At 30.4% G+C, this 27454-nt stretch overlaps 4 protein-coding genes across 4 annotated transcripts in view; 2 read left to right on the forward strand and 2 right to left on the reverse strand.

Moving 5' to 3' along the window:
- Nucleotides 1-5916, forward strand: part of LOTGIDRAFT_164458 (hypothetical protein) — a gene marked incomplete at both ends in the record, with an annotated part of 29278 nt that extends 23362 nt beyond the window's left edge. Inside the window, 11 exons of the mRNA XM_009060973.1 lie at nucleotides 98-244; nucleotides 525-701; nucleotides 885-1077; nucleotides 1308-1565; nucleotides 1773-1935; nucleotides 2255-2367; nucleotides 2729-2959; nucleotides 4022-4246; nucleotides 4881-4882; nucleotides 5029-5242; nucleotides 5597-5916. Coding sequence (XP_009059221.1) covers nucleotides 98-244; nucleotides 525-701; nucleotides 885-1077; nucleotides 1308-1565; nucleotides 1773-1935; nucleotides 2255-2367; nucleotides 2729-2959; nucleotides 4022-4246; nucleotides 4881-4882; nucleotides 5029-5242; nucleotides 5597-5916 — 2043 coding nt within the window. The remainder of the gene's footprint in view (nucleotides 1-97; nucleotides 245-524; nucleotides 702-884; nucleotides 1078-1307; nucleotides 1566-1772; nucleotides 1936-2254; nucleotides 2368-2728; nucleotides 2960-4021; nucleotides 4247-4880; nucleotides 4883-5028; nucleotides 5243-5596) is intronic.
- Nucleotides 5917-9897: 3981 nt separating this feature from the next.
- LOTGIDRAFT_192289 (hypothetical protein) lies at nucleotides 9898-13246 on the reverse strand. The gene is made up of 12 exons (XM_009060974.1): nucleotides 13123-13246; nucleotides 12852-12884; nucleotides 12548-12621; nucleotides 12300-12345; nucleotides 12133-12168; nucleotides 11835-11900; nucleotides 11441-11518; nucleotides 11191-11222; nucleotides 11034-11089; nucleotides 10694-10806; nucleotides 10266-10346; nucleotides 9898-10058 (listed from the first exon to the last, which is right to left on the reverse strand). Exons 1-12 carry the CDS (start codon nucleotides 13165-13167, stop codon nucleotides 9915-9917), a joined length of 804 nt encoding a protein of 267 aa, XP_009059222.1. The 5' UTR covers nucleotides 13168-13246; the 3' UTR covers nucleotides 9898-9914.
- Nucleotides 13247-13331: 85 nt separating this feature from the next.
- Nucleotides 13332-16139, forward strand: LOTGIDRAFT_233945 (hypothetical protein; the record flags this gene model as incomplete). Its single annotated transcript, XM_009060975.1, has 5 exons — nucleotides 13332-13487; nucleotides 14577-14613; nucleotides 14841-14947; nucleotides 15215-15334; nucleotides 15606-16139. 5 exons carry the CDS (start codon nucleotides 13332-13334, stop codon nucleotides 15765-15767), a joined length of 582 nt encoding a protein of 193 aa, XP_009059223.1. The 3' UTR covers nucleotides 15768-16139.
- Nucleotides 16140-17786: 1647 nt separating this feature from the next.
- Nucleotides 17787-26530, reverse strand: LOTGIDRAFT_218232 (hypothetical protein; the record flags this gene model as incomplete). The annotated part of the gene is made up of 15 exons (XM_009060976.1): nucleotides 26456-26530; nucleotides 25949-26049; nucleotides 25674-25749; nucleotides 25393-25470; nucleotides 25047-25140; nucleotides 24435-24509; nucleotides 24025-24108; nucleotides 23692-23748; nucleotides 23382-23503; nucleotides 23017-23158; nucleotides 22644-22764; nucleotides 22330-22444; nucleotides 21848-22031; nucleotides 21394-21570; nucleotides 17787-17870 (listed from the first exon to the last, which is right to left on the reverse strand). The coding sequence occupies exons 1-15, from the start codon at nucleotides 26518-26520 to the stop codon at nucleotides 17787-17789; spliced, it is 1575 nt and encodes a 524-aa protein (XP_009059224.1). The 5' UTR covers nucleotides 26521-26530.
- Between the last annotated feature and the right edge of the window lie 924 nt (nucleotides 26531-27454).

Here is a 27454-nt window from a genome sequence, read left to right on the forward strand (position 1 = left end):
TCCTTTTCTTTTCTTTAAACTGGTAATACTATCAAAACACTATGGGTATATAAATGTAGAAAGATGTAGATATAACCAAACTATTTTGTATTTACAGAAAGTAATAACAAGATTTGCCACAGTACCAGAACCAGAATTTCCAGGTCATGTGATATTAGAACAATATCAGGCTCAAGTTGGTGCTGCCTTAAGACCAGCTTTCTCTCCAGAAACACCTTCTGATGTTACAGCTGCTGCTTGTGAGGTAAATATTTAGTGCATAGAATTGAAAATGACTTTTTCCCTGAAAGTGACAGGAGGAATGAAAGTAGTCAAAATATTAACACAAGACTAACATTTTCAAGACCATTGATGATTTGAAATATTAAAATTGTTATGACCAGATAAACTTTGCCAAAAAAGCATTTGCCTGATACAAATATGTAATTTTGTGTGTGATACAAGTTTATTGATACAAGTGTAATATTTGTATGATTAGTAGTAATATTTGTATAATATAGTTTTGTATTTTTGGTATATATTAGGTTTGTAGTACATGGATAGGTAGTGGTGTAGCACGAGATTTAAATGATCTTCGTAGAGTTCATCAACTACTAGTATCATCTCTAGCTAAATTAAACACTGGTAAATCACATACACAGATATATAATGAGAGTGCTTCTACCATGGAAAAATTAGCTGTTATTAGAGCATGGGCTGAGGTAATATTTTAAATTTATTATTATTGATTGATAAAATATTAAAGCAAGTGTGCTGTGATTGGGAAATGAAAGGAGTAAAGTGTTGTTCACAATGTTGTCATAGCTACTCCTTTCTTAAACCACAAAAACTTTACTCCTGAATAGTAAAAGCTAGTTCTAAAATTTGATATGATTTGTTGTCAGGTATATATAGTAGCTGTTAATAGAGAAAAAGAAAAACATCAAAAAACACAGCAGAAATTTGATGAAGATGATGAAGAATTTTCAGAATACTCAACAGAAAGCTTATTAAGTCTAGTCCAGCCAGAGTTATCTGCTCTTAGTAATCATTGGTTTAATGCCCTTAAAGATCATGCTTTACTCTCTTTACCGTCAGGTATGTTTAGCTTAAACCGGTTTTATACAAATAACAACATGCATTTAACTGCATTTCCTATCCAGCTAAAGTGAATGTCCATTTTAAAGAACAGTTATCTGTTTCAGCTTTTTGAAAATGTTTTGCCTTCAGTCCTACTAAAAATTTTTGCTTTCTTATGTAGGGCTAATGTCAGTCTCTCAATTAGTATATTTTTATCTTATTGTCAATTGATATTTTGTTTAATTTAGAATATTCTAGTCAGTTACCACCAGATGGTGGAGCATTTTACCATCCTGATACAATAGAATCAGCTAAACATCATTACAGAGCTGCCTGGCCACCAATATTATATGCTCTGTCATTATGGTTAAATGAGAAAGGCTTTGCTGAGTTAAGTGATAAGATGTTATCAAAAGAGTCCAGTAACAATAATTCACATCCAGCTAATGCTCCAGCTAATATGAACCCTGAAGAATTACATCAAGAGAAACTCTTCCTCATCTTAGGTTGGTATTTGGTAGCATTTTGTATGAACTTTGTATTGCTATCAATACTTTGAAGACTGCTATCTAGAAATTTGTTGGTATTTGGTCTCTCTGCAGGGCTTTAAGAATCAATAATAAACTGGGATTGTGAATAAAGAAGGGAAGATATAGGAATGAATCATAAGAGTTGCTCAATATTATCTTGTTTCTATTAAAATTATTTTTCAGGTATCTGTATGGAATCTCTGTGTAGTCCTACATCAATGTTATCTGATACTACTGTTCAACAGTGTTTACAAGGTCTCTGTGCTCTACTAGATACCAAATGGCCAAGAACACAATTAGCAGAAGATCCTGTTTTATGTCGGGAACTGTTAAATGTTATGCACAGGTAAGTAAGAGTTTCAATGCATTATATGTTCATCTTACTTTTAGACTTTGACAGAAGAAAGTTTGGTGGAAATTTAAAGCTCTCTTGAAGAACATGTTGATACTTTGTGGAAGCCTTTCCACAACACCCAAGATGTATTTTTCTCAATTTTATTCTTCTGAATCCCATTGAAAGTTTGATTCCAAAAGAAGAAATTCCAAGATGTCCTAAATATATTTTAGGTGTGTCTTAAAGGATTATGTACTGTTCTGTCTTTTGACCTTGGGACTAAACATTTAAAGGACTAAATTTTGTTATATAGACATTGTGAATATTTCAGGGTAATATTAACAAGAGATGGAGTAGAAATACATAGTTTAGCTTTAAATGTTGTTAAACAAGTTGTTTTAGCTGCTGAAGAAAATTTAGAGACAGAAAGATTACAACAGAAAGGTAAATATCATTTCATCATTTAAAGATCTTATATCATAACTTGAGATGGAAATGGAATGCAGATATACTTGCTAATGATCTACACTTTATTAACCAGACAGGAAGGTTGCTAAAGGAATTGTCAAGAGATAGATTGTTCCTGATGGTTTTAGGTCATTAGGTCGTTACAATATTAATACTGAAATATCTGATTATACAATGAATATACATGGTCCATCCACTTATTACTTTGGTGTTAATGTGAACATGGTAAATTTAACCACTAGATCAGTAATACAAGAATCTATTATTATTACAGAAGCAAGTATTCAGTCACCAGGAGATGAAGTAAATAACACGTCCAATGATATTAGTTTATTAGGAGAAGGTGAAACTACAGGTGATATTGTACCTGATAAATCAGTTGTATTCGCTACTCTAGAAGTATGTTTATGTGTTATGGTTAGACAAGTACCAGCTCTCAATCCCTCAGCCCCTAGTACAGGATTCCAGATGCCAACTAATTTAACCAAGTTATCAGAGGAAAGTGTGGCATTGATGGGATCATCTATTACTGTGATGTGTGGCCTTCCTAAACTTTGTTCACCTGCAGGTAATTAGGTTTTAACATTTTACAAGTATTTCTTGTAAATAGGCCCAACTAATTAATTCTGACAATATGATTTGTAAAAGACGGTTTTCTAAGTTTTGCTTTCAAGGCAAATATTGTGGATTTGTCAGAATCTTTAGTCATAAATCATGAAAATGAAAAGATTTTTATGATTCTTGAGGAATATGAGAAGTACATATCTCTGTTTAACTATATATACAGTGTGTAACCTATTTTCGTGGATATAACGATTCATCACCAAATTTTGTCAAAGTTAAAAAAACGAATTTTTTTTTTATGTCTTAGATGTTTCCTCAGATATTCTACAAAATAATTAAAATTGGTTTATTTCGATTTTCTTTATGAATCCTTCACTTTGACCCATATTTCATGAGCAACCAACTCGGCAATGGTGGCAGAATGCCTCAACTATTTTTGTGTACAATATATGATCTATAAATAAGTCTAGAAAAACACATTGTATGCATACTGGGTGGTAAAATTAACTTCTCTTAGTATTTATCTTTAATATCAATTAATTATAACTATACCTAGTGACAATTCCTTCAAAGAACCACGATTTTAAAAAAAAAATAGTGACTGACAAAATAAGATACGTAGCATGATTTATTGCTAAAAGTCACTGAAACAACATAAGAATAAGGTCCATAGAAATTTTCTGCTGACATGGAATCTGTTAGTTGATCACGTGACTTCATTCGTTGGACTACATTCTAGCAGATGACACGTGGAATTCCAATTACCGCTTGGGATTATAAGGAAATTCCACTGATAAAAAATGGTGACGTTTGGTAATAACTGAAATCCACCATTTTGTATTTATCAAAGTATACATTAATACATTTTACCTTGCTTGAAACTACTGGATTCATTCTACTAGCTGACATTGTGCAGACAACCCATGTTTATCAAAACAAGCTAATGCGGAGGTCGCGCAAAGTCGCTCATGTAAATTATTAAACATTTCCGGAAATCCACGAAAAATAGGTTAGCACAAAATTAGGTTACTTGTCTGTACAAGTATTTTGTCTTTCTATGCTTCAGGTGGTTTATCTATTTTACCCACAATTCTTCACCTTACAATAAAGGCCATGAAGGAAATATGTCCAAGATCCAGTGAACGGAAATTCCCAGTTTTTACAACCCCAGTTTTACAAGGTCTACAAGAATTATGTGATTCACCTTTTAGTGATGTAGACTCTATTAGTGAACAATGGAATAATATGTTACAGAGTTCTATAGCTACTATCTTACATTATGGTAACCCTAGTAAGTAAATTCCCCATCCATATAGCTGGTTTCGCACACAGATCTTACATATATTTGATACTTGTTTGCCTTATAACTGATGAGAGCTTATCTTTAGCTTGTTCAGAAATGAGATTTGAGCCAAAGAGGGTTGAGCAGAGTAAGCCAAATTACAAATCATGTACAATCATCATATGGAGACATCTTTTGTGTCTTCCTTAATGAAGAGCTCAAATTTATCTTGTTTTTTTTTTAAGAATTTGGGGCATTTTACATGCAAGAACCAAACAAGTTAACCTTTTTAAGCAAGCAATTGCTTATTCAGTTATTAAGAACTAATTTGCTTATTATTGAATTTATTTTAGGTGAAGAACATAGTGGTATTGATCTAGAAACATTAATGTTAACATTATCTGTATTCACCATGTATACACCTAAAACTGTAACAAATGTACCAAAACTTCTAGATCCTACATTAGAGATCTATAAACAAGCTTGGACTAGTAATGATACACATGTAAGTATTGAATGATTAGTCTTATATATATATAATAAGTTAAATTAATCAAGATGTGGTGTTTGTTTCAAGTTGTGAAGTATAGTGTAAATTGTAAGTATATGAAGTAATATTTAGTAATAGTTATTCTATAAACAGATGTTTATAAACTCTGATTGTGAACATGAACATGAATTTGAATCATAGTGAAAATACTACTCAGCTTTACTTTTTGACTGTTATTTAAAAGGCAATTCTTATTTGTTTGTTTTGTAAGAATTTAATTCATATTATATATCTTTTCCAGCTTCAAACTATGTGTGTACAGACATTGATATCTATTTTACACTCACCAGATATACAAATATCAACACCCTACATACATGCCTTATCATCTAAGATTATAGAATATTTATATAGTGTTTGTAATAAACGCCCTACAACTGACTTACAACTAACATTAGTATTAGAATCTGTTAAAATGTTAGAGACTTTAATCTCAGTGGCTGATGAAAAGAAAAGTAAGTGTTTTGTCATTTCTAAATGTTTTTGTTTAAGATCCCCAGTATGATTTCCAGTGATCACAAAACTGTGAATACAATTTAAGTATTTGCATGATTGCAGGAAAGGCTCAAGTAGATTTGGTCACATCAGTTAAAAGGATTGGGCATCTGCTGGTCTTGCAATTCGAGTAAAACTATAAGTTTTATGACATAGCTTTCACATAGGCCCTTGTTACCAACATAACATGATCAGAATTACAGGAACCACAGAAAATTTGTTGAAAATTTGTTTAAAAGATGCAAAAACTATTTTAAAATCCAAGTAACTATACAAATATTTACGATTTACGATTATTTGTTCCTATTTTTCAGGAGTGACATTGGTAGCATTATTAGTACCAATTCTAGTTTCATACTTACTAGAGGAACACCAAATCAAGATGGCTTCTCAAGTTTCTATATCTCTACATGACCAATCTTTATCTAAATTGATGAAAATTGGTCCACAATATCCAGATGAGTTCCGTACAGTGATGACAACATATTCTGATTTAAAACCCAGATTAGAGGCTGCTGTTAGAGCTAATCAAGCTAGAAAAATGCAACAGAAATCTCAACATGCTCCAAAGAACTTAGCACAACCTGCCAAACCTACTATCACATTGAAAACAAACTTTGCCAATTTTACATAATGAAAGTTTTGCAATGTTTTCCTCAAACATCAAAACATTTTGACAGTTTGCAGTAAAACTACCAGAGGCAGATTTACTCAATAGGATGATATGTTGTACAAAGTGATACAACAAGGTTGATATATCATACTAAGATATATTTGAATATAGTGGGTGAACATTTATCATGAGATGATATGTTTATATTTAAATATTGATATATAAATCTTATCATGAAATATTAGTGCTAAATCTGTTATTGTTAAAAGTAATTATTTTATTATACTCTGTAATATATACATATTGTATTTAGTAAGAAAATGTACATATAAATTTTATTACATTCAATATATTATTGTTATCAGTAAAGTTTACTTGATAGATTGAAAGATAACAGACAAGCTGGACTTGTTAAAGTTGAATATCTCTTGAGAGTACTGTATATGTACAAGTTGGCTAGTCAAATTCAAAAAACATTTGGGTTACTTACAGCAGCATATCCATGGACAGAAGGTTGGTATTTTACTAAATATATTAGTATAACTATGTTTGGAATAGATGTTATAATAATTGTAACTGAAACTATATAAAACTGCTAAAAATAAACCTCAATGCCATCATCAGTATTTTGTCCTGTAATATTTGATTGGCTGAAATTATCATGTTTAAATTAGCCTTCCTGTGAATCAACTGTGTTATTAATATACTGTGTACAGTATTAGAAGAAAAGAGTAATATAATGGTTGTATGTACAGTACATTAGTGCTAAATAATTATATATTTTAAATGTTTATTGTAACATTATGTTGTGTATTATAGTAAATATTTTATTCTGTATATTAGTAAATCATTTAAACCTCATTCCATAAATACTCTTTGTATATATTTCATATTGTATAGTCCAGCCAAGATATTTCTTCTTATCTGGATCAGAATGAAAATGTAAACACGAACAGTCCATGGCAGTGTTTATGTTTTGATTCAGATCAAAATTAGCAGAAATATCTTGGCTGGACTATAGCTGTGGTTATCTTAAGGTGAAAAAGTCGGACAAAACAAATGTTTACAATTGCTGAATTAATGATTAATTGCACAATAATATTCGATGTCATGTTAAAGGGACAATCTTTTAATTGTTTGCAGTTGAAATAATGTATTAGGCATTTTCAAAAACACAAAATAAGTTATAATACATTTAAAGAATATACTTCTTTAAGTTCACAAGAGTTTAAGTGTGTTACCATAATTTGACCCTGAGCTTACAATTTGAAGGTATTAATATTATATCATTTGACTATTAAAAACGTGTATTACTCATACATACATATCAACGTTAATAACCATTTAGACTCACATGATTATTATAGCTTAAAGCATATTGTCCACATCTTTGTTTTAATCTTTTGTTTTATCCAAGCTTTGTTTTATTTGCTTTTAAAGTAATTTTTATTGTCATAAATAAATATTTCTCTCCTACAATTCTTTTCTTATATTTGAAGTTTGAGAAGTGTTTTGTCAAAGTATTTGCCATTAATTGAAATTATCAGAAATCAGGCTTCTATTCTCAATATGATAATTCTAATGAGCAGAACAATCAAAAATTTTAGTCATCAGAAGTTCAAACAGTTCATATAGGGTGGTCAAGATTTTTTTTATATCTGAATCATTGAAAATTGTAGGTAAGAATGAAATGAAATAAATTGAGCTTCACATCTTTCTCTTCTGCACCTTGTGGGCTAATGTAGATGGGCAACAGCTCGTTAGCTGTTTTGGAATCTTTAGTGTGCACATCCTGTATCACATATTTACTTTACATTAGGGCATAAAAACCCATAACATGAAAGGAAATTGTTATTTATTTGCACAAAGAGGTACTCCAGTCGACCCAGCTGTAAATGGCCATGACAATGTGGGAAAGATCAAAAGGTTTAGCCAAAAACCAGCTGGTAGTAAAGGTCTGTGAACTAAGTTGTTATCCTTGTAAAATATAGTTGTTTGTTTCTTTCTTTCTTAAAAATCTAAAATAATTTTGAGCTATTTCTATGAAAATTCTCTGACAAAAACTGTTAAGAGTTGAACAGTGTTGCCCAATTTATTTTTTTTTAACATCAAATTTTAAAACAATGATGTGGTCCTAGGTTGGAATTTCCATCTTTCCAAAATCAATCGACTCCCTGTTCTGGTTTCAGGTCTGATGACATGTACAAAATCTCATCTAACTAATTCATTAATAATTAATATATAATTAATATATCAATTATTAATCAATAACAGATAATCGTATTTAAACTGTTGTCAACCACACTTCGGCTTTGTTTGGATTGGCATGACATGTGCTTTTAGCTGCGTAGTAATATGTAAAATAGTTCCATAAAGAACTATATGAAATTTAATAAAAATGGTTGAAATAATATCATTTTTTCCATATTCTATCTAAATCAACTGTATAGTTTTTTTTCTTGAGGTAAATTTTCAAAATTATTACATTTGCACCGTCCACGAAAATTGTTGTCATGACAACAGTCGGAATGAAAGCGACAGTGATTGTGTTGTTGGGTCATATAATCTTACGACGTTGCTTGCTGACCACAGGGCAGATTTCATGAATTATCAACCACGTACGTATCATTCGCTACAAAATGTCTGGACAAAAGCTTAGTACTACCGATGCTATGCGACTTGGTGAAGAAAGAGAGTCTTGGTGTGCCGTTGAGCGACAAAAAGAATCAGATTGGTGTCGAAAGGAGAGAAAACACGATAGAGATCACTTCACCAGTGTGGTGTTTCAAAACCATGTTTCTGAGGAACCAAGATGTACGTTTCAAGTAAATGCACCAACTCACAAGGAAAGGAAACACTTTGATAAACAATGTAAGTTCAAAGATTCGATATATATATATAAGACAAATGCACCAAGACTGCAATAATTCAGTTGGCATTTATTTTGAGTAATTTTCATTTATTTATATCAATTAATGGGCCTTGCGTAGGCCTATAGCCAAGCTTTCATAAAAAGGAATAAGTTAAAAAATGTGTTATTTCCTCTTTGTACTACCAACATTTGATAGATGATTTTGTTTACTAAGAATACTCTCAATCACATGTTGTGATTCATTTATTCCCTATATATTTGGTGCTTTCATTTATAACTCTTGTGATACTCTTAACTACTATATATTTCTATTAATTTGATATGATCTACCGTTTTATTACAGATACATGTCAATGGAAGGTGTAGAATCAGGGACACCAGCATGCAGTGCATGGTGATTAGAGACATCTAAATAACAATGTGATAAAGTATCAGTATTATGAAAGAGGCAATATTTTACCTTATTTTTAATACATTTTACCCACAACAGTATTATTTTAATTCAAATGCAATAAATGTTTTAAACTTTTATACTTTAATTGTTAAATAAACTTTATGTTGATTAAAACTGTTTGCATTTTCCATTCTAAAATCTCCTGAACATGACTTTTAAATTGACCATACAAGATGCAGGCAAAAAAAAATAGTGAGAAAAGAGTTTGTATATCAGTCTATCCGTTACAAAATTTGTTATAGATGATCTCCAAATTTCTCCTGCATATCAGCTTAAATGTACTATAGTTTAGATTGTTTTCGCTTTCAGGGAGATTTTAAAGAGACAGATGCACCATTTAGGGGGTTGGTATGAGTCTTGAATATATATAAATAATCTTCAGGAGTACTAGAAATAGACGAAAATCGCATAATTCCTTCGAAAATATGTCAAATTAGGAATTTCTTATCCTCTTTTTATGAATGTATTTTCTATAAAATTCCCCTTTCTGAGACTAAGGTACAATCAGTAATAAACATAACCCTTTAATATTCCGCAATTAACTTAGACATCATATTTTTGGATTTAACAGTCGTGGCTTGGAGTTAACATAAGGCATAACATTGAAACCCAATATGGGCAATATTTTCAAGCCCAAGGCATTCATTCCCATCCATTATTGACCATAAGAAAGAAATTATACATGAAATAAATTTATTTTGTTATCAATCTGGCTAATTTGGGGTATAATTTTATTGCATTTTGAGATGTAGTATGTTTAACCTCTGATGGATCAATTTTCTTGACCTTTGCGATGTAATCCACAACGATGTTTAAATTAGATGGTACATTTCTCTCCTACAATAGAAATTTATGTACATTAGTGATCTAATCATTTTATTTTGACCATCTTAACTGACAAAATCCGATTTTCTCTGCTTGAAGCTGTGTCTCTTTTCCGTGTACTGTCTTGTACATAATAATCTATTTAAGTCAGTTACAGTAAAATAATTGCGCTGGACAAAGGGTCAAAAAGAAATTGAAATAAATGAAATGTCATCCTACCTGCTTGACTGGACCAAGAGCTGGTGAATCAGTCTCTAACAGAAGATTTTCAAGAGGAACTTGTGATATTAATTTCTGCTTCTTACACAAACCAATATGAAAGAGAAATTAAAATTATATTATCACATAAATGGGGTTAGAAAATTACATACTTTTTCATTGGCAATATTTTGATATGGCATGAAACAGTAAATGACATAGTATTTTGCTTATCTCAGATAATCTGTACCCGTTTAAACTTGGTTTAAATGTAATAATTACTAAATAATGCTTAATTCAAGGTTATTAGACTTACATTGCCATTTCAAGATTAAAACTCACATAAATTTTAATTGTCAAACCATATAAGTGTATTTTGTAATAATTTTACAATCTTTCATGAATCATATAGCTGTTATTACACATATGTTGTAAATATTAATATTTACCTGTTCACTCCTGACTATTGATGGTGGTATACTAAAATAATATCCCTGTCTTACACCTTCCATAGCAACTGATGGCTTTCCATCAAATGCATGAAGATGAGCTTTAGTGACACCTGCAGACATGAAATTCAAACAATTTATATAATCATCATTGTATTTATCAAAGGTAACTAAGTAGACAAAAAGTTCACAGATACTTCTAAAAGAATGTTACAATACACACTGTCTTTTTATGTTATGTATTCAATTTTAAAGTTTTTTGTCCATAGCCATGAAGTTGGAAGTTTGTAGTGTGTTGTAGGAGGACACAACAAATAAAATTTAAAAAAAAGTTGGATACCTAATTCTTTTAATAAGGCAATAGTTGGTCTTCCTGCTGATCTTGAATGGACATTTCTGAAAGAAGTAACAGAGAATATACACATGGCAGAATACCTCGTAAATTATTCAATAACTTATAAATTGACAATTTGATCTATGAATTGTGCAATACTTACACAGTCAAATCCATTCTTTTAGCAATATCAACCTACAAAATAATGAAATTTTAAGAAGATTAATTTGTCGAGAAGAACAATAGTATAAAAAAACACTAATGTAAGAGAAAAGTAAATCTACATTGAATAAACAAAATTGTACTTGCATTTTATGACGTTACTGTGGCAAAGGTCCTTTGATATTACTATTAGCTGCTTTTGCAATAGTGATGTCATAAAAGGAATTAAAAACATAGGTAACTATACCAACCTGTTTGATGAAGACTTGCTTTTGTTCATCTTTACTGCCTTCTTGACTCACAAATCTTGGACTGAAATCTAAACCTATCTGAAACAATGATGCAAATTATATATGCCAAAGATATGCAGAATTTTCCTTTGATTTTTCTTGGATGATTATTGGAATTTCAGTTACACTTTAAAAGGAATCCTTTGGATCAGAATTGTATAGTTTCACAGGTATGTCACGCTAAGACATCTTCAGTACCAAGTTTCAACTAGCCTATATTGATAAGGTGGACGCATAGCCATATAAGACTTTCTGTCAAAATTTCCCATTGCATATAACATGGCATTGCTAATTGTATGAAACATGAGATCTACTCAGTACTATTTGAATCAAGTAAAAGAATTTTAAACCATACCTCTCCAATACCAGCTATAACATCTTTATACTTGTCTATTAATAACTCAACATCTTTATCAAAATCCTGAAAAAAACATACATCAAAAATATATTATGATGGAGCATAATTCTTAACATATTTGCACTCAAGACTTAATGCCACCTTAGTTTCAAACACTTGTAGAAATAGCCTACAGTCCACCTCCAGTTATATTTGCTGGAAATTTGAAGCACTTATTTCATATTGTTCAAGAAAGGAATAAGTTGTTGAAAATATTGTCTTTGATATGAATAATGAGAGAAAAACTTATCCCTACCTTCAGAGTTAAACTTCTTTGCTCTGTCTGAGTGCCCTGTAATCATAACATATTAGTCATAAATCTTGAAAGGATGTAATTGTAAATTAATAACCTTGCTACAAAATTGTTCTCAGCCTTCTTATTTAAAATATACTTTTAAACTATAGTTATAACTAAATACTTGCCTGAACAGGATGAAGTCCAAGGCATGGAACTATAAAATCTGGAAATCTGTTTAAAAAGAAAATTTGATTTATAACATGAATTCACAAAACCTCAATTACCAAAACCCAGTTTTTCAATAGAGATGTTAGTGTGGATGAAAGATTTTGATTCAAAATAACAGCACTGGCCTTTAGCTAGGTAAAAAATGACTTTAAACAAATAGACCTAGGGATATATTTACACTTTAATAGTAATAACTTACACCTACCTTGATTGTAATTCTATTACTTTTACAAAATCCTCTTTTGTAATTGTTACAGCTAATGCAGCAATCACCCCTTTCTGAAATTAATCACAAAATCAATTCAAACTTGGGGATTGCAGTTTTCATAATTAAGATCATCTCCTTATGATTTCCTCATGTTCTAAATGTCAGGCTCCTGTTTCTCAAAAAATCTTTTGATTTTTTCACGAGAGTGGTCAATCAAAATAAAAATTAAATTCAAGAAGTTTTTTGTTGAGACTTGTATGATTTGTATTTTAAAAATCCCTGAATGAAGCAGATACTTAACTATTTTTGCATCACTTATAACTGTAGCTATGTCCTGAAATATATAATCCAAATTATTAGAATCTTTACTTTACAGCTTTTAGCATTGTACCAATTAAAACTGACAACTGGTTAAAGGGTGACTCTTGACACAAATGGAATCGAAGAGTCAAATTTCGATGGTGAGCTGTGAATACTATTACTGATTAGCTTAGCTACAGGAGCTGTAGTTTGTAGCAATGAAAAATCCAAAGCCCAAACTATTACAAATATGAAAGAAATTGACAACAAACCTTTTCAAAATTCGAATCTGTTAGATGAGCATGGACATCAATCATTTTTGACTAAGCAGATCAAGGGAGATGCAGTAGGCCTAAACACTTGTTTTTTACTTCAAAAATGCCGTGCAATGATTTGGAAATCGAAAGTTTATTTACATTTCTTGTGAGTTTCCTCCCTTGAGATAAAACGCATGCGCACTTGAACGCGCGGAGTTTTCAAAATGGCGGAGTTTGTTGACTTGAAAATTTCAGACGGAAGTCCTAGTTGTGATCTTGAATTTAGAAGCGCAATTTACGAACAAATTGACCAAATAATAGGTCAAAATACTACCTTGTCAGACTCTCAGAGGGAACGATGTAAATCAAGATTTAGAAAGGTAACGAAGAGGTTTCCCCCCTAGTCAAATGTGTTAACTGTTACACTTGCGCCCAACTTATTTTGACTTTTAAGCTTTGTTGCCACGCCCACCTATAATTTCTTTCAACTAATGTTGTCGATTTTCGTATGATTTTGCATACTCAGAGGTGTGACCTATTAATTAATTAACATATACGAAGGATTGTAATCTTTATAATAATTATACATAATCAATGCCTTAGACAAAATTGTGTTTTGGTCCCAAATAAAGTAGACTACATCTATAATATCCAAAACGGTCCTTTTTTGTTTAGATTTCAGGGTTATCAAATTTTTGACATGAATCATTAATGGTCCAAGTTGTCTTTAATCTTTATAGTCAGAGTCTTTTATAAAGTGATCCAGTTGTCATCAATGTTTGTCTTAGTCTTATTAAAAGTGGTCAAAGCTTTATAACATTGGTCTTAACTACAGAATGAATTTAACCTTGAACTGTGCTAAAGAATGTCGATCTTTAAGAACATGATGTCTTATTTATCTGTCTTATCAAGAATCCTACAAAAGCAAAATAATGTCACTTTTAAATGCTTTATAATTTCATGGTTTGTTTGACCCATGTTCAGTCCAAGCATTATTGTCTGACTTCAATGAACTCTTCAATTTTTTCTCTTAATTCATAAATATTCAAAATAAAATTTTCAATGGTATGCCATTTCTCTGAGAATGTTTTCGAGTCCATAGAAATATGACGTTCATTGATTTTACATTAGAAATAAACACACTTTCCTCCCGGAAAATTCATGGGAAAATGGTCCACTTTTCAGACTGAAAATTCCCCTCTGTAAAATCATGTTTACAATTAATATTTTTTTCAGTGTTTAACATTTTCATCAACACAAAGACTAAGACTCTCAATAGTATTTTGTATTTGATAGTTCAATTCATATGAAAATGATTGTCAAAATTCAATTCAGAAAACAGTGTAGTCAGAGAGTAGTGATATGAGAATAGTTCTATATTTCATTTGTATCAATATAAACTTTTTCTACATTTTTTGAATAATAATATAACTTTCTATGCTTTTATGTCACTTGTCTTTCTATTTTAGGTATATGAATGTCTACAATCACAAAAAAATGAATATGGTAGGTCTTCTTTCCTTTTTGAATGAAAAAGTTACAAATTGCAGAATAAGAAAAGTGCTGGTATATAAATTACCATTTAAATTCATGTGAATTAGAAAATCAGCTTTAAAATAGTTTGGATGTTACATAAATCCTATTGCTATTGAGTAAGCTTACTTTTTTAACACTTGAAATGTTTTGATTTTGTATACCAGTACCGGTAGTAGATATCATAATTTTTCTTACAGAAGCAGAAGATAATGCTGTAAAAGAGGTTGCTTCAATGAGAAAGAAATATCCAGTAGCTATCAAAAAAGCCTATACAGCAATTGTTAATCAAGAAACCCTTGCTTTGGTATGTTATCCACCTTGTGTTGATTTATGTAATTTGTAATTAAATTTCGCTTTATCAAGTAACATCATTTGAATTTCTTAGCTGCTTTGGATGAATTGTTTATTTATGAGATTATGGTGCTTTGCTGGTTTGTTTAGATTGTCAAACTTGTTTACTATACATCTTTGACACACCATATGATTCTCAAAATTTTTTTCTTCATAAAATGTATTCAATACCATGCAGATATACTAAAAGTTTATACACAATGTTCTATTTTTTTTGAAGAGTACATGTACTATCAAGCCAGAGCCTACCAACCACTGTGAAGAAACAGTAGTCAATACAGATGAAGATGTTGTAAATGAATTCAAAGACATGAAAAATGTACTTGTCTCCCTTACTGAGGTATGTTGAGCTCATTATAGCCAGTTTCTAAATGATTGGACAAATTGAGTTATAACTGCTATAGCTAATATAACATATGGTCAATTTAATCATCAGATTTCTTGAAAGATAGATCTATCAAGCATGGTTATACCTTGACACTCCAAGATTTGCAAATTTGAAGATATGTTGTAATACTTATTATGGATATTTGAAATTTTTGTTTTTTAACATTATAAAGAACAGTATTACATTATGAAAGATCATCTAAATCTTTCTTCTTCTATTGTAGAGTACATCTAATTTAACTATGAAAGCAGAACGTTTAAAAGAGGCCATGGATATAGAAAATGGAAATAAAGTACAACAAAAGACTCATATAAGTGATTGTAGTAGTCCACTTCGAAAACGACATAAGACTCTTAACGAAACAAATCATATACAGAGTAGTTGAAGGAAGGAGTGTTTTTACATAATATTGGTTTAAGGAACAACATTTCTTAGGATTTTTAATAACCCTTCAGCAATGAAAATGAAAAAAACTTATGTATCACAGTATGCAAAAATGTTGTTACTTGCAATAGAACAGTGGTGTGATGTAAGATGATTTATATCGAAATGAATAAATTCATACATTTGTATTTATGTACTAAAGAAGAGTATATTTTTTTTTGAAAAATTTCAGATTTTAATGTTTTATATTTTAGTTCTAGAAAAGCTCATTTGTTATTATGTTATGATTTTTTTTTAGCTTATATAATGCAATTCAGTTTTAAAATAATATACTCCTCATGACAGATATTAACCTATTAAAGATAAATGTAGTAATCTGTGTAGTATGTAAGAGCTTTTGTTGAATCTTTTGATAGAGACAAAATAACCTTGGTGTGCATATGAATTTATATAGTTTACTGTAGTATCACACACCATCTACTACAAGTTTCAATTTGACTGCTATATATTGAGGATTTATGAATGTAGCGGAGGGGGAATTATCCATGCCTGTGCATACTTTGCTAAACATAAAATAACTAGTTGATATTTCTAAAATTTAATATCTTGGATCCCATAACATGTATTAGTAACACAAACTGATGGACCTTACTATTCTACAGTACAAAACTTCTGGTAAAAATACTAATTCATGATTGAACATGTACTACTTTGATTTAAAGAATACCAAACTAAATCATAACTCAAATTGTGTATGAAATCTAAGAAGTTTCACACAAATTCATATGAAAATGTGGCATTTTTTTCAAATTTAAACTAAAAGATTAGACATTTGTCTACAATTAGTGTTAAAACCAAATTTAATAATTGATTACAAAATACATGATCATCTAGTGGCATGACACTGAAGAATATATGAAGTATATGTGTTCTAAAAGGAGAATATTCACACATAACAAATATAATTCCAAGACAATAAACATGTATGTATAATTGAGGGCAAGTCACTATCATCCATAACATGAAATATTCATTAAAATAACTTAAAACATTCAGCAACTAATTGCTCACTGTCACTTTAATTAGGTAACTGGAGTACTTTTTAAGGCTGAAAAATCAATCAGATTTTAAAGTTATGTTAAAGGAAAGGATAGAAGTTTCAAACATGGTTATTAAGTGTCTTTATTCATCAGTTGGACGTACCAGGTGCCATGACATACAATATTTCTCTATCCCATACAATATTTCCATTAAACTAAGTAATTATTGAAATAGAAGTGGTTTCAATAATTATTAAGTTTTTTGGATTTATTGCATTATAGAGGGATTACATTGTACAATTATGACACCAGGTAAGTCCACTGATGAATATAGACTCATTGCACCAAGTTTAAAAATTTGTATTTTTGGTCATCCTAACCTTTAAAGTGTGGTAAGTTACCAAGTAATACAGTGATAATAAACTGATCATCAGTTATAACAAAAATACAAGTATATATACATCTTTTCTGAAGAAGAAAAAGGAACCAAAGATCTGAAACAATCCCTTTGAGATCTTTTACAACAGCTTACCAGTATATTTCACATCTATACTTGTCAACAAATAGACATCACAATACATCACTGTTTGATCTATGGCATTCATAAATTTCATTGAACAATATTAATGAAAATGACAAGATCTTGAGAAATCTTGTTCATATGTACAACAAATTACCAAAATGATGTTACTCTAAGGCCTTGGAAGAAGGCACAAAATATACAAAAAAGAAAAATGCCATCACGAATCATTCATTACAAAATTTATATACACAGCACTTCTGATGAAATCAAATTGTTACTTCAAATCATTTGCACAAAAAAAATAATAGCAGGACAATATTTGAAATATCAATTTAAAAAGCACATTGAATATCACATATTTATAGAGCTTCACCAAAAGCTTTGTAATTGTCTTCAGGATCATTCAAGTTGGAAATATTACTCGCCAATACGATCAAACCCACCCAATATATCTACACTATGTCTGTATTTGGCTGTCTTGAACTTCTCGACTGGCTGGGTAGTAAACTTTAAATCCATAGTTGGTTCTCGAGAACGAGCCCTGAAAAAGACAAACAAAAGAATGTCAAAGACAAATATATTGTGATCTAAACCACATTCAATTTTTTTCTCATCTCTACCTTTTGTTCAATATTTAGTTGTTGATTGATATCATTCAAATAATGTAATTTATGAAGTAAAAAAAATTATTTGATGAAACTAGTGTGCCTTTATTTTTGATTGTTTGTAGACAAATAACTAAACTTAGTGACCTCAGAATGGAAGTTATGTCAACAAAATTGATACACAACTGATAGCCAAACAAAACAAAAGATTTTACCCTGCAGACACACAAAAACCTTGAAAAAAAAAACATGGCAGTTTAAGTAAATATGACCCTGTAAAAACTGGAAATGTTATTGTCTTAAACTCCACAACAATAAAGGTTGTTTTTTCTTGTAAAGTGACATATAAAATAATTCAGCATCTAACTAGGGTATAACTTCAACAAGTTTTTTAAAATGACATCAGAGATTTTATTAATAATAAACTTAATAAAAAAATACAACAGATGATAGTTGGATCTCTTCACAGTAATCGCTGTCTCAGTAATAGGATTGAACAATATACTGTCAAATACGCTGAACAGATCGTCTCACTCATATTTACCATTTTTTCTACCAACATTATTATTAAAATGCTATAATGCTGCTCACAAATTCAAAGTGCTATTATCTATTCCAAATGAATGTATTGAATATAAATGAATTACAAAATGACCTAAAAAAGTTAAACATAATCTTAGGGCTTCTAAAGTGATTTTGAAAATAGTTGTTATCGTTGCAGTAGGTCTCTTATTCCTTAGAAAGTTAATGATATGCTACAAAAATACCTTAAATTTTTTGACTGCTTTTTTCATTATTCCCTTTTTAGAAAAGAAGTCAAGTTACGATAATGTATAGTTATATATTAATTGTATGGTGATATAATAATAATAATCAAAATATATTCATAATTTACTTAAAAATTGTCGACTAAAAACGTCACTGTTACATGTTTTCACAAGAAATGCACTGATAATGTTATTGTAGATATACTAATTTCAATGTGACTGACATTTTACAAAAAAATCTTTATTTTATACGATATACCAATGGCTTCATGTTGGGCCAGAAATTGGACACAAATTTTGATCCATAACAGACAGATATGATAAAAGGTAACCTTTCAACTGAAATGGATCCCAGCTTTTAAAGTTATGCCTTTTAAGAACACAAGAAGAGATACCATTTGCATATATGTAGAAAGCATTCAAAGGTGTCTGTAAACAAACATCAAAAACAGCATTTTAGATTATACCTGTCAAGAATAAGAATATCAAGAGATACCATTTCAAAAAGTACCTGCCTATAAATTTAGTATTGCATATGTCAATAATATGTGGAGATAACATTCCAAATTATGCCTGTCCAGGAACATCCACTGGATGTATAATATCTAAACTATGCCTGTCAGGAACATCCACTGGATGTAAAATATCTAAACTATGCCTGTCAGGAACATCTGGATGTAGAATATCTTAATCCATCAAATGATATATACCCATAAGAAATATTAATGATAAATATCACAATATCCACTTGAACCAATATTGCAAAGCCTTACCTGAAAATTTTTATGCAATCTACAAAATAACGTACATAGTATAACTATTTTCAAAAGTGTATTAAAATAATAAGAAAGTAACTACATGTCGCAATCTAAATATTGAAAAATTAACATGATATAAATCTTACAATGCTGACAACTGGGAAAAACCATTTTCTGTTGATGTATCTGATATACATGTATCCAAGGAAGTGTTCATCAACTTTTTCACTTTCATTATTTCTCCCATGGCTAAAAAATCATTCCGATAACCTTGTCCTGTTAAAATCTGACGTAACAAACTTGAATCTGAATTTAAAGTGTTTCGCGATCTTTCATTTAAAGAATTTTCTGATATCGAATTTGATTCTTGAACCTGATCCTCATCCGTTTCCATTTTTTCTGGTTCTTGGCTTTCACAATTGTTTTCAATATCTTGAAGTTCTTCAATATTTTGTGCAACATTTTCCTTATTATCCACAATCATTGCACAAAAAAACAAACAAGATCCTTCAAATGTAATTTCAACAAGTTGTAACGTTACGGTCTCCAACACAAATTTTCACAGAATAAAATCTCACACATTGAGTCAAGTCTTTTATAGTTAACCACAACATACGAAAACAAACTTCAGAGGCTTTAGCCTACTTACAGCTGTCAAACAGCCAACGTTATCAGGAATTTACTTGGTACACAATACGACAGTCTCTCAAAAGCCAAACCAACACAACAAACCGCGTATTTACCAACAAATTCAACACTGTACAGACAAACCTGACCTTGTGAGGTTCCTTACAAATTACTTTCAACATAATGTATGAAGGACGTACCATAGTTCAGGGTCAGTGACAAAACCAAACCAAATATTCAATTCATTTTCTACATATTTCTAGGAAAAGAGTCTTTGTTTCAATTTTAAGAGCTATTAAGTTTGACATGGTTTTGAATACTAAGAGAACAATAAATCAAGATATTCATGTTACGTATTTGTGTCAAATACAATTGCTAATTTCTGTATAATTAAAATTTTTACAATTGGATAAAAGAAACCTGAATATTCATCTTTTGTTAATTGTTTACAAAAATAAATGTGTTAAGTACCTAAGTACTGATCAAAATATAAATTCAAAATTATTTTTTCTATTTGAACTCTATCCTAACAAGAGCATGTTTGTGCTACTTGAACACCTCATGAGACTTAATTTGTCAAACATACATCCATTTACAAGTAACTGTATAGCTAATAATGTAATTTTAAAAGGTTTAACTTAATGTCTTAACTTGTCCAATCAATCAATGGTTTTTTGATGTTATTTGAGTAAATATGTCACTGTTCTAAAGCAAATAAAAGATACTATGAAACATTTGTTTTAACACACCATTTTAAATTGTAATCAAACAATTAAAGTCATCAGTATGAACCTATGATAACTTTTAGATGACTTTCTTCTTATGATATGACATTTTAATCAAATCTCTTACTTCAGTCAACTCTGCTACAGATTTTAAATTTCAAATATAAATGCCATTTCATAAATTATTACAGAAAGCATGCTGACATTTACCTCTCATTGACTGATTGGTCACTTAAGACTTTTTTTATCAAAAAATGCACAGAAGATATAAAAATAAATTTAAAAGACTTTATTTCTTTTGTTGCATCTCTTGTTGAGCAAAGTGATTTTTATCAATCATATGCGAAAATGCAAAAATCATTGAAATATTTGTTCAATTTCAGGTGGCCATTTAAAACCAGCTTCCCCTTGGTTCACAAAAACACATCGTGATAGGATAGCTACAGTCCTCAATTTCAAACTGTTAGTAATATTTTCAAAGTCAGTTTTGGTCAATGACATCATGATTGCTTACAATAAATTGAAGGCAGGAGTTAGGACAGTATGGTTTCACAAAATTATTACAATATTAAAACTACTTACTGGATTCATGACTGTACAATCAACTTGAGTTGTCGTAAATGGATCACATTTATCAGCACAAACTAACACATCAGGTAGGGGGTAAATACGTAGACTTCGATCGTATGCCCAGTATATAGGAGAAACATGAAGTGGTAAGGGACACAGATGGCCTTGGCTTATTATTGATTTAGCAAACTGTAATGTCAATTATTGTTTTCAGTAGAAATATTTTTTTATTATTTGATTAAATGTTAAAAAGGTATAGTCAGGAGCTTACTTTATTATGTAAAGCATTATCATTTATTGCAAAATGTGGACAGATCTAGGTGTACTGTATACCATGTCATCCTAGCAAAATGCAGTACATCTTATGTGGCAACAGCATTTTGTTTGATATAGAACAGCAGGATTTCATACAAAAATTCAGTTATAATTTCAAATAACATTTCAAAATGAAACAAAATCAACTTACATGAGTTGGAACATCACCATCAGATGGAAATTTAACACAATTTCTACACATTTTAGTCACAATATCTTCACGGAATATGACTATTTCTTGAGTACAGTATTGTAAACGACAAGGATTAGTAGTGAATATTGCTGATGGTATTTTACGGCGTATTTCTTCTGTTATACAGTTAGGAATCGGAGGTCTACAAATAATAAGAAATGTTTGAATTCAGAATTCCAAATACTCTTTTGATATCAGGACATCAGAAAAAGATGTATATTCATTGTTTTAGGTTGTAACTCAACAACCTGAAGATTTTAGGTTTAACACTGACCTTTATTCCCTAACATTTAATACATTTTAATTCTTTCACTTTACTATTGTCATTCGGTATTGTCATACCTTATAGTTAAAATCCAAACTAACAAGACAAAAAAATTCCTCTAGAAAAGTGTAACGTTTAAACTTTTGTGTATTGTACAGATTAATTTCATTCTTACCTAGGTAATATAGTAGCTGGACCAGGATCTTGTGGGCCAGGCACAAATACAAATTTACAAACTTCTAATAAATGTGGATATTCACTCAACATCTCTGCCAAGTTATGAAACGACTCTATAATATATAATTCATACTTAAATATTTAATCACTACCTAATTCATATGCATATTAATGATTTACTAATAATTATGCAAAACTCTTGATGATTCAACATATTTTACCAATTAGTGGCTTTGAAAATGAAAGTATAAAGGATAAATCTTAAGATATAGATGTATCAATAGAAATTGATCACAAAGTCTTCTATCTCACCTTTTAAAGTTTTAATATGCCCTGTACCATGTGGTGCACTAGTAAAATTACCACAAAATATAAAACAGGTAGGAGGGAATTCACTATAACCAGCAAATAATTCTTTTAATTTTTCCATTACCTACAAATCATAAACAGCGGGTACTGTCAGAACCTAGTGATCTACAATTAGTCATCAAATCTTGGTATACCAGTAAACAGATAATCATGGAAAAGCTGTTGCAAAGAGGTTTGACAAAGTATCAGCTCATTGCAAAGAGTTCAAGTGAAATATAGATTTTACCATCTATGTGTATTTGAGATGTGGCTAGATTTTCTACAATAATTTCCAAATTCTTTGGACTCTAATATGGCCAAAAAGTTTCTGACTTACCTTAACATTATCTAACCAAACATCTGATAATATAACAAACATAGCATCTTGATTATCTTCTTCTATTTGTTTTAATTTACTCGAAGCTTTAACACTGGTTGTAGTTGGTCCACCAAAAAAGTTCATATTACCAAAATAAGACCTACAAATAGATAACAAAACTTATAGTTAAAAATGAAACTACATGTAGAGTAACGATTGTATTGATTCTCAAAGAAATAATGTAGAGCTATAACATTTTAACTAACATGCTAAAATATTACTGCTTTCACGTAGAAACCTTTTTTTAACTGATATTCCTTGCATGGAATCTGTTCAAGGTTTTTGACTAAATGTGAACATTTTATTAAGAATGATAAACCTACCTAGAAGATTTAGCAGTCTCTGTTGGAGGGAAACCAAATGCATTAATATGAAATAAATCATCTTCATACCAGCCTTCAGCTAATACAAAGGAATTCTCAGTAAATAATCCTTTATGAAAGTTCTGCAATATGTTACTAAGGAAATATAAGTATAAGTATATTCTGCCAATAACTTGATTTAACCCTTTCAAGATTTTATTAGTGTGAATTTGTTTTACAAAATAATTGATATTGAAATATTTACTGACTGGTAAGGCGTTTACTTGTTTATGTAAAGAAAGTGTAGAATAGGGGTATATCAAAAGGATACAGCATTACTGATATCTATTTGTACAAAACCAGTAGGGTCTTCTATATACCATTTACCCTATAAAACAATATACAAGAGTTGTACCCCCTTGTGGGGGTGAAATATAACATTTACTCTGTTAAGTGACAAAGCGAGATCAGTTGGATCTCAATCAGTTTATAAGGATTGCAATGATCATTAGCTTTGTTTCAATTCTCTTGCCTTGCTTTATCATCAAACAAGGTCATATCGTATCAGTTCACAAGGAACAGCAAACAACAAACAATAGGCTAACCTTCTTTCTGATTGTTGAGACAAACTCAAGGTTAAATAAATAAACAAATATTGTATTACCTCTTTCATCTGTGTGAGCATGCCCAGTACAATAATATCACCTAATTTAGATGTACTCCCTAATAAATATTCTATTGGTTTTAACTGAAAAATAAGTTTCTAAGTATTATACACCATTATTGCACAGTATACATCAATATCATGTGTAAATGTACCTGATAAAGAAAATAAACTTTGCTTTGTTATTCTTAATCTTCCTGCCTTAATTCTGTTGTTCAATCAGCTAGTAATGTTATTGTACTTTTTTCTGAATCTGAATATGCTTGAATGACGTATTTAATATATATATATATCTTATAGTAAGTAAGTATTCTCAAAATCAACCAATTTTCTGTAGCTTTATATGTCCCAAAAAGAAGATGACTGGTGTGATTAATTCATATATAATGCCATTAAAAAATCAGAAAAACCTGAAATTTTGTATTTTTTTCATCTGGTGCAGCGCCTAAAACAGGTGGTGTAAACAGATCATGGCGTAATGTTCTCTAAAATAAAGATAAAGATAAGGCTTTATTATACAATATAGGTCATAGGATATAGAATTATAATAAAACCTTTCAATTTCATGACGCACAAAGTTTCTCTACAGTTCCACTTTTGTATCCCTGTGATTCTATGCCTACTATTTACTATAGGCAAAAGAAACATCACTTCTGAAAATACTAATAAAATAAACTCTGGCAGTTAAATGTTCAGTGGTCAAAACATTCTACTGCTTCCTTTTGCCTTAAAATTCCTTGAACTCAGACTTTCCCTGATGTCTTAACTTACATAATATAAGCAAATGAAAATAAAAGTATATGTTATATCTCCATAAATTTTCATTTGCCTTTGAGTAAAAGTTTTATTTTAATAAGAATAATAGCTATTATCAAGTTCAGCATTTAAACCATCAATGTCTTGTTTCAACAAATTTTAAAAGAACTTACAGGAAAAGTTCATTCATCACACAATGAAAGTTACTGAGTAATAACATGTGTAAGTGTAAGGATACTCTGATTATAAAACATTATATACAATACCTGATGTAAGACAGTATATCTTTCTCGGAACAATGTAGCTTTATCTTCAGCATCTCCATGTAACATGGGTGCTTTAATACCTAGACTAGAATTCCTGAAACAATCAATATTTTGTATTTATAAATTGCTCAAACTCAAGTATCTTTGTTTTTTTGACGTTTTTTTGTTCAAAATCTGATATCATTTATGGATACATCTAATAAAATATCTTATTATTCAGTGATATCATGTCCTGGAGGTAGCAATGTATATATGCCAAAACAGCAAGAAATTAAAGGGTAATAACTCTTAAAAAATCAGGTAAAATATAATGTCATATTCTATATGAGAGAATACTCTTACTTACGGTATAAATTTTTTCCTATCAGGATGGTAAGTAAATCTGGGGACATTGAAAGCATCAATAATACAAAAAACATTCTCTCTGAAATAAAATATGTCATTTAACTCAGACTTGACATGAATGGTACTTTTTTCAAAAATTTAAGAAAACAAAATATTCAAGATAGCTAACTAAAGGGAAATAACTTGATTTCCCGAAGTTCTGACTTCAAAACTAAACAGAGCTGTATACTGAAGAGCTGAAAACATGTCTTATTATCTATAACTTAATCAAATTTTGCTTACCCTTCTTCATTTTGTTCTTGATTACACTCATGGATAGCAGCTTCACAAACTGACTTATCTATCATTGAACTTGATACTATAATGGGAAAAGAATGGTATATATTATATTTACAATCTTTGATTCAGAATTTGTAATATTTAGTCAATGATGACTGCTTTAATACTTTAGTACTATGTACCCGGTATATTTCCAGTATAACTTGATACAGATCATATCCCTGCATAATTTAGAATGAGCACATAAACTGAAACATGAGAGGAGAATCCAAACTTACATGGCTGCTTTTGAATTATTTCAATCACATGATCAAGCCATCCTTCTCTGTCACCTTCATCTATTGGTAATAGAACATCCACCAGATATTTACTCGACTCACTGTCAACAGAGAGAACATAAAAAAATATTACTGTTTTACTAGTGAAATTCCAAATTTATAATTCCAAACCAAATCTATTATTTGATCAATGACCTTGGAAAGTTTAAAATTTCATTCTGTAATCCCAATAATTTTTCATTGCATGATTTTTTTTACCTAATCCCAAAGGCAATCTGAGAGTCTCTTTGAGGTGCTTTTGGATTCTGTAAATAATGTGGACGAACGGATAGAGAAATGCATCAATATCAATCATTCTATTTGTCTATTCAATTTCAATAATATTACGTGTAATAATTATAATAACAATAAATGTAACTTTATTGCTCACTGATTAAAATGTTATTTTTTACTAGAAAGAAGACACGAGGTGTTTTGACCGTATTAACTGTTATAAATGTCCATTACCTCCGAAGAGTGAGGCCATGCATTTTAAATGCTGATGTGATAATATTCCTAAGTTTAGCAGCCATTTTAACTTCCCGCCATAATACGAACAATCCGATAAGCAAGTTAAACCAAAAAAGGAAATATTAATGATATGACACACAGACATCATAATTGCTACCCTTGAAAAAGCAGATATAACTAAGCAATATTTGATAACTCAAAGATGTAAAATTTTCTTTTGTCAGAGATAAACGTAGATTTATCGGATATAAGATAAAGTTGGGGAAAAACCCACCAGATTAAATAGAGTAGTTTCCCTTACACTGTATTGGAATCTCGACCTGTTAAGGTTGGCTGAGGACTTCCGACTTCTCAACAGATCCGTCACAGGCGACATATTAAGAGAAACGCTCCTATCGAAATTCGTCGGACGTCTGCAGGAGAAATTTAAGTTCTACGTGTAAGTTTTCAGAGAAGCGTTTTGTGTAGGCTTACAACAAGGAACACCATAGGCCCTATCACCGTCTAATGACGACTATCAATGCTGGTTGGTTGGTAGATGACAAGTTAACGTTCGCTTCCAGCGGATGCTGATATCGCAAACTAGGTAGTTGTTGGTAGTCGTAGTAGTTGGTAGTTGGATTGGATCAAATTGGATGATTCGGTGTTGTTGGTTTGGACATGCTCCTGTAGGACATATATATAGGCCTCCATACAGACCCTGCCGTTTGCGATATCAGTATTCGCTGGAGCGAACGTTAACTACCTACCTACAGACCCTGCCGATAAGACAAGACCATGTCACTTTGGTGTAATAGGTTTAATTTTATATCATGTAAAAAAAAAAGGAGCTTATTAGGCTCACACCATAATTAGGCGTTTTGATTACGGGTATCTTTAATTTAAGCTACCTGAATAGTATAAAATAACTTAACGATTACATAACGATACATAATATAATGTAAATCCTATATATAAATATATATATCAAATGAAATTAAATAAAAATTGATACCA

This window comes from Lottia gigantea (genome assembly GCF_000327385.1).
Source record: "Lottia gigantea unplaced genomic scaffold LOTGIsca_45, whole genome shotgun sequence".
Classification (NCBI taxonomy): Eukaryota; Metazoa; Mollusca; class Gastropoda; family Lottiidae; genus Lottia; species Lottia gigantea.

Bases quoted from the DNA above. Each gene is read 5' to 3' on its own strand.
- LOTGIDRAFT_192289 (XM_009060974.1), bottom strand. From the start codon at position 13,167: ATGATTGATGTCCATGCTCATCTAACAGATTCGAATTTTGAAAAG. The intron at 12,622-12,851 runs GTTAAGTATCTG...GATTAATTTCAG, and splicing joins TTATAAGTGATGCAAAAATA to AAAGGGGTGATTGCTGCATT. The intron at 12,169-12,299 runs GCAAGTATTTAG...TTATGATTACAG, and splicing joins TTGGACTTCATCCTGTTCAG to GGCACTCAGACAGAGCAAAG.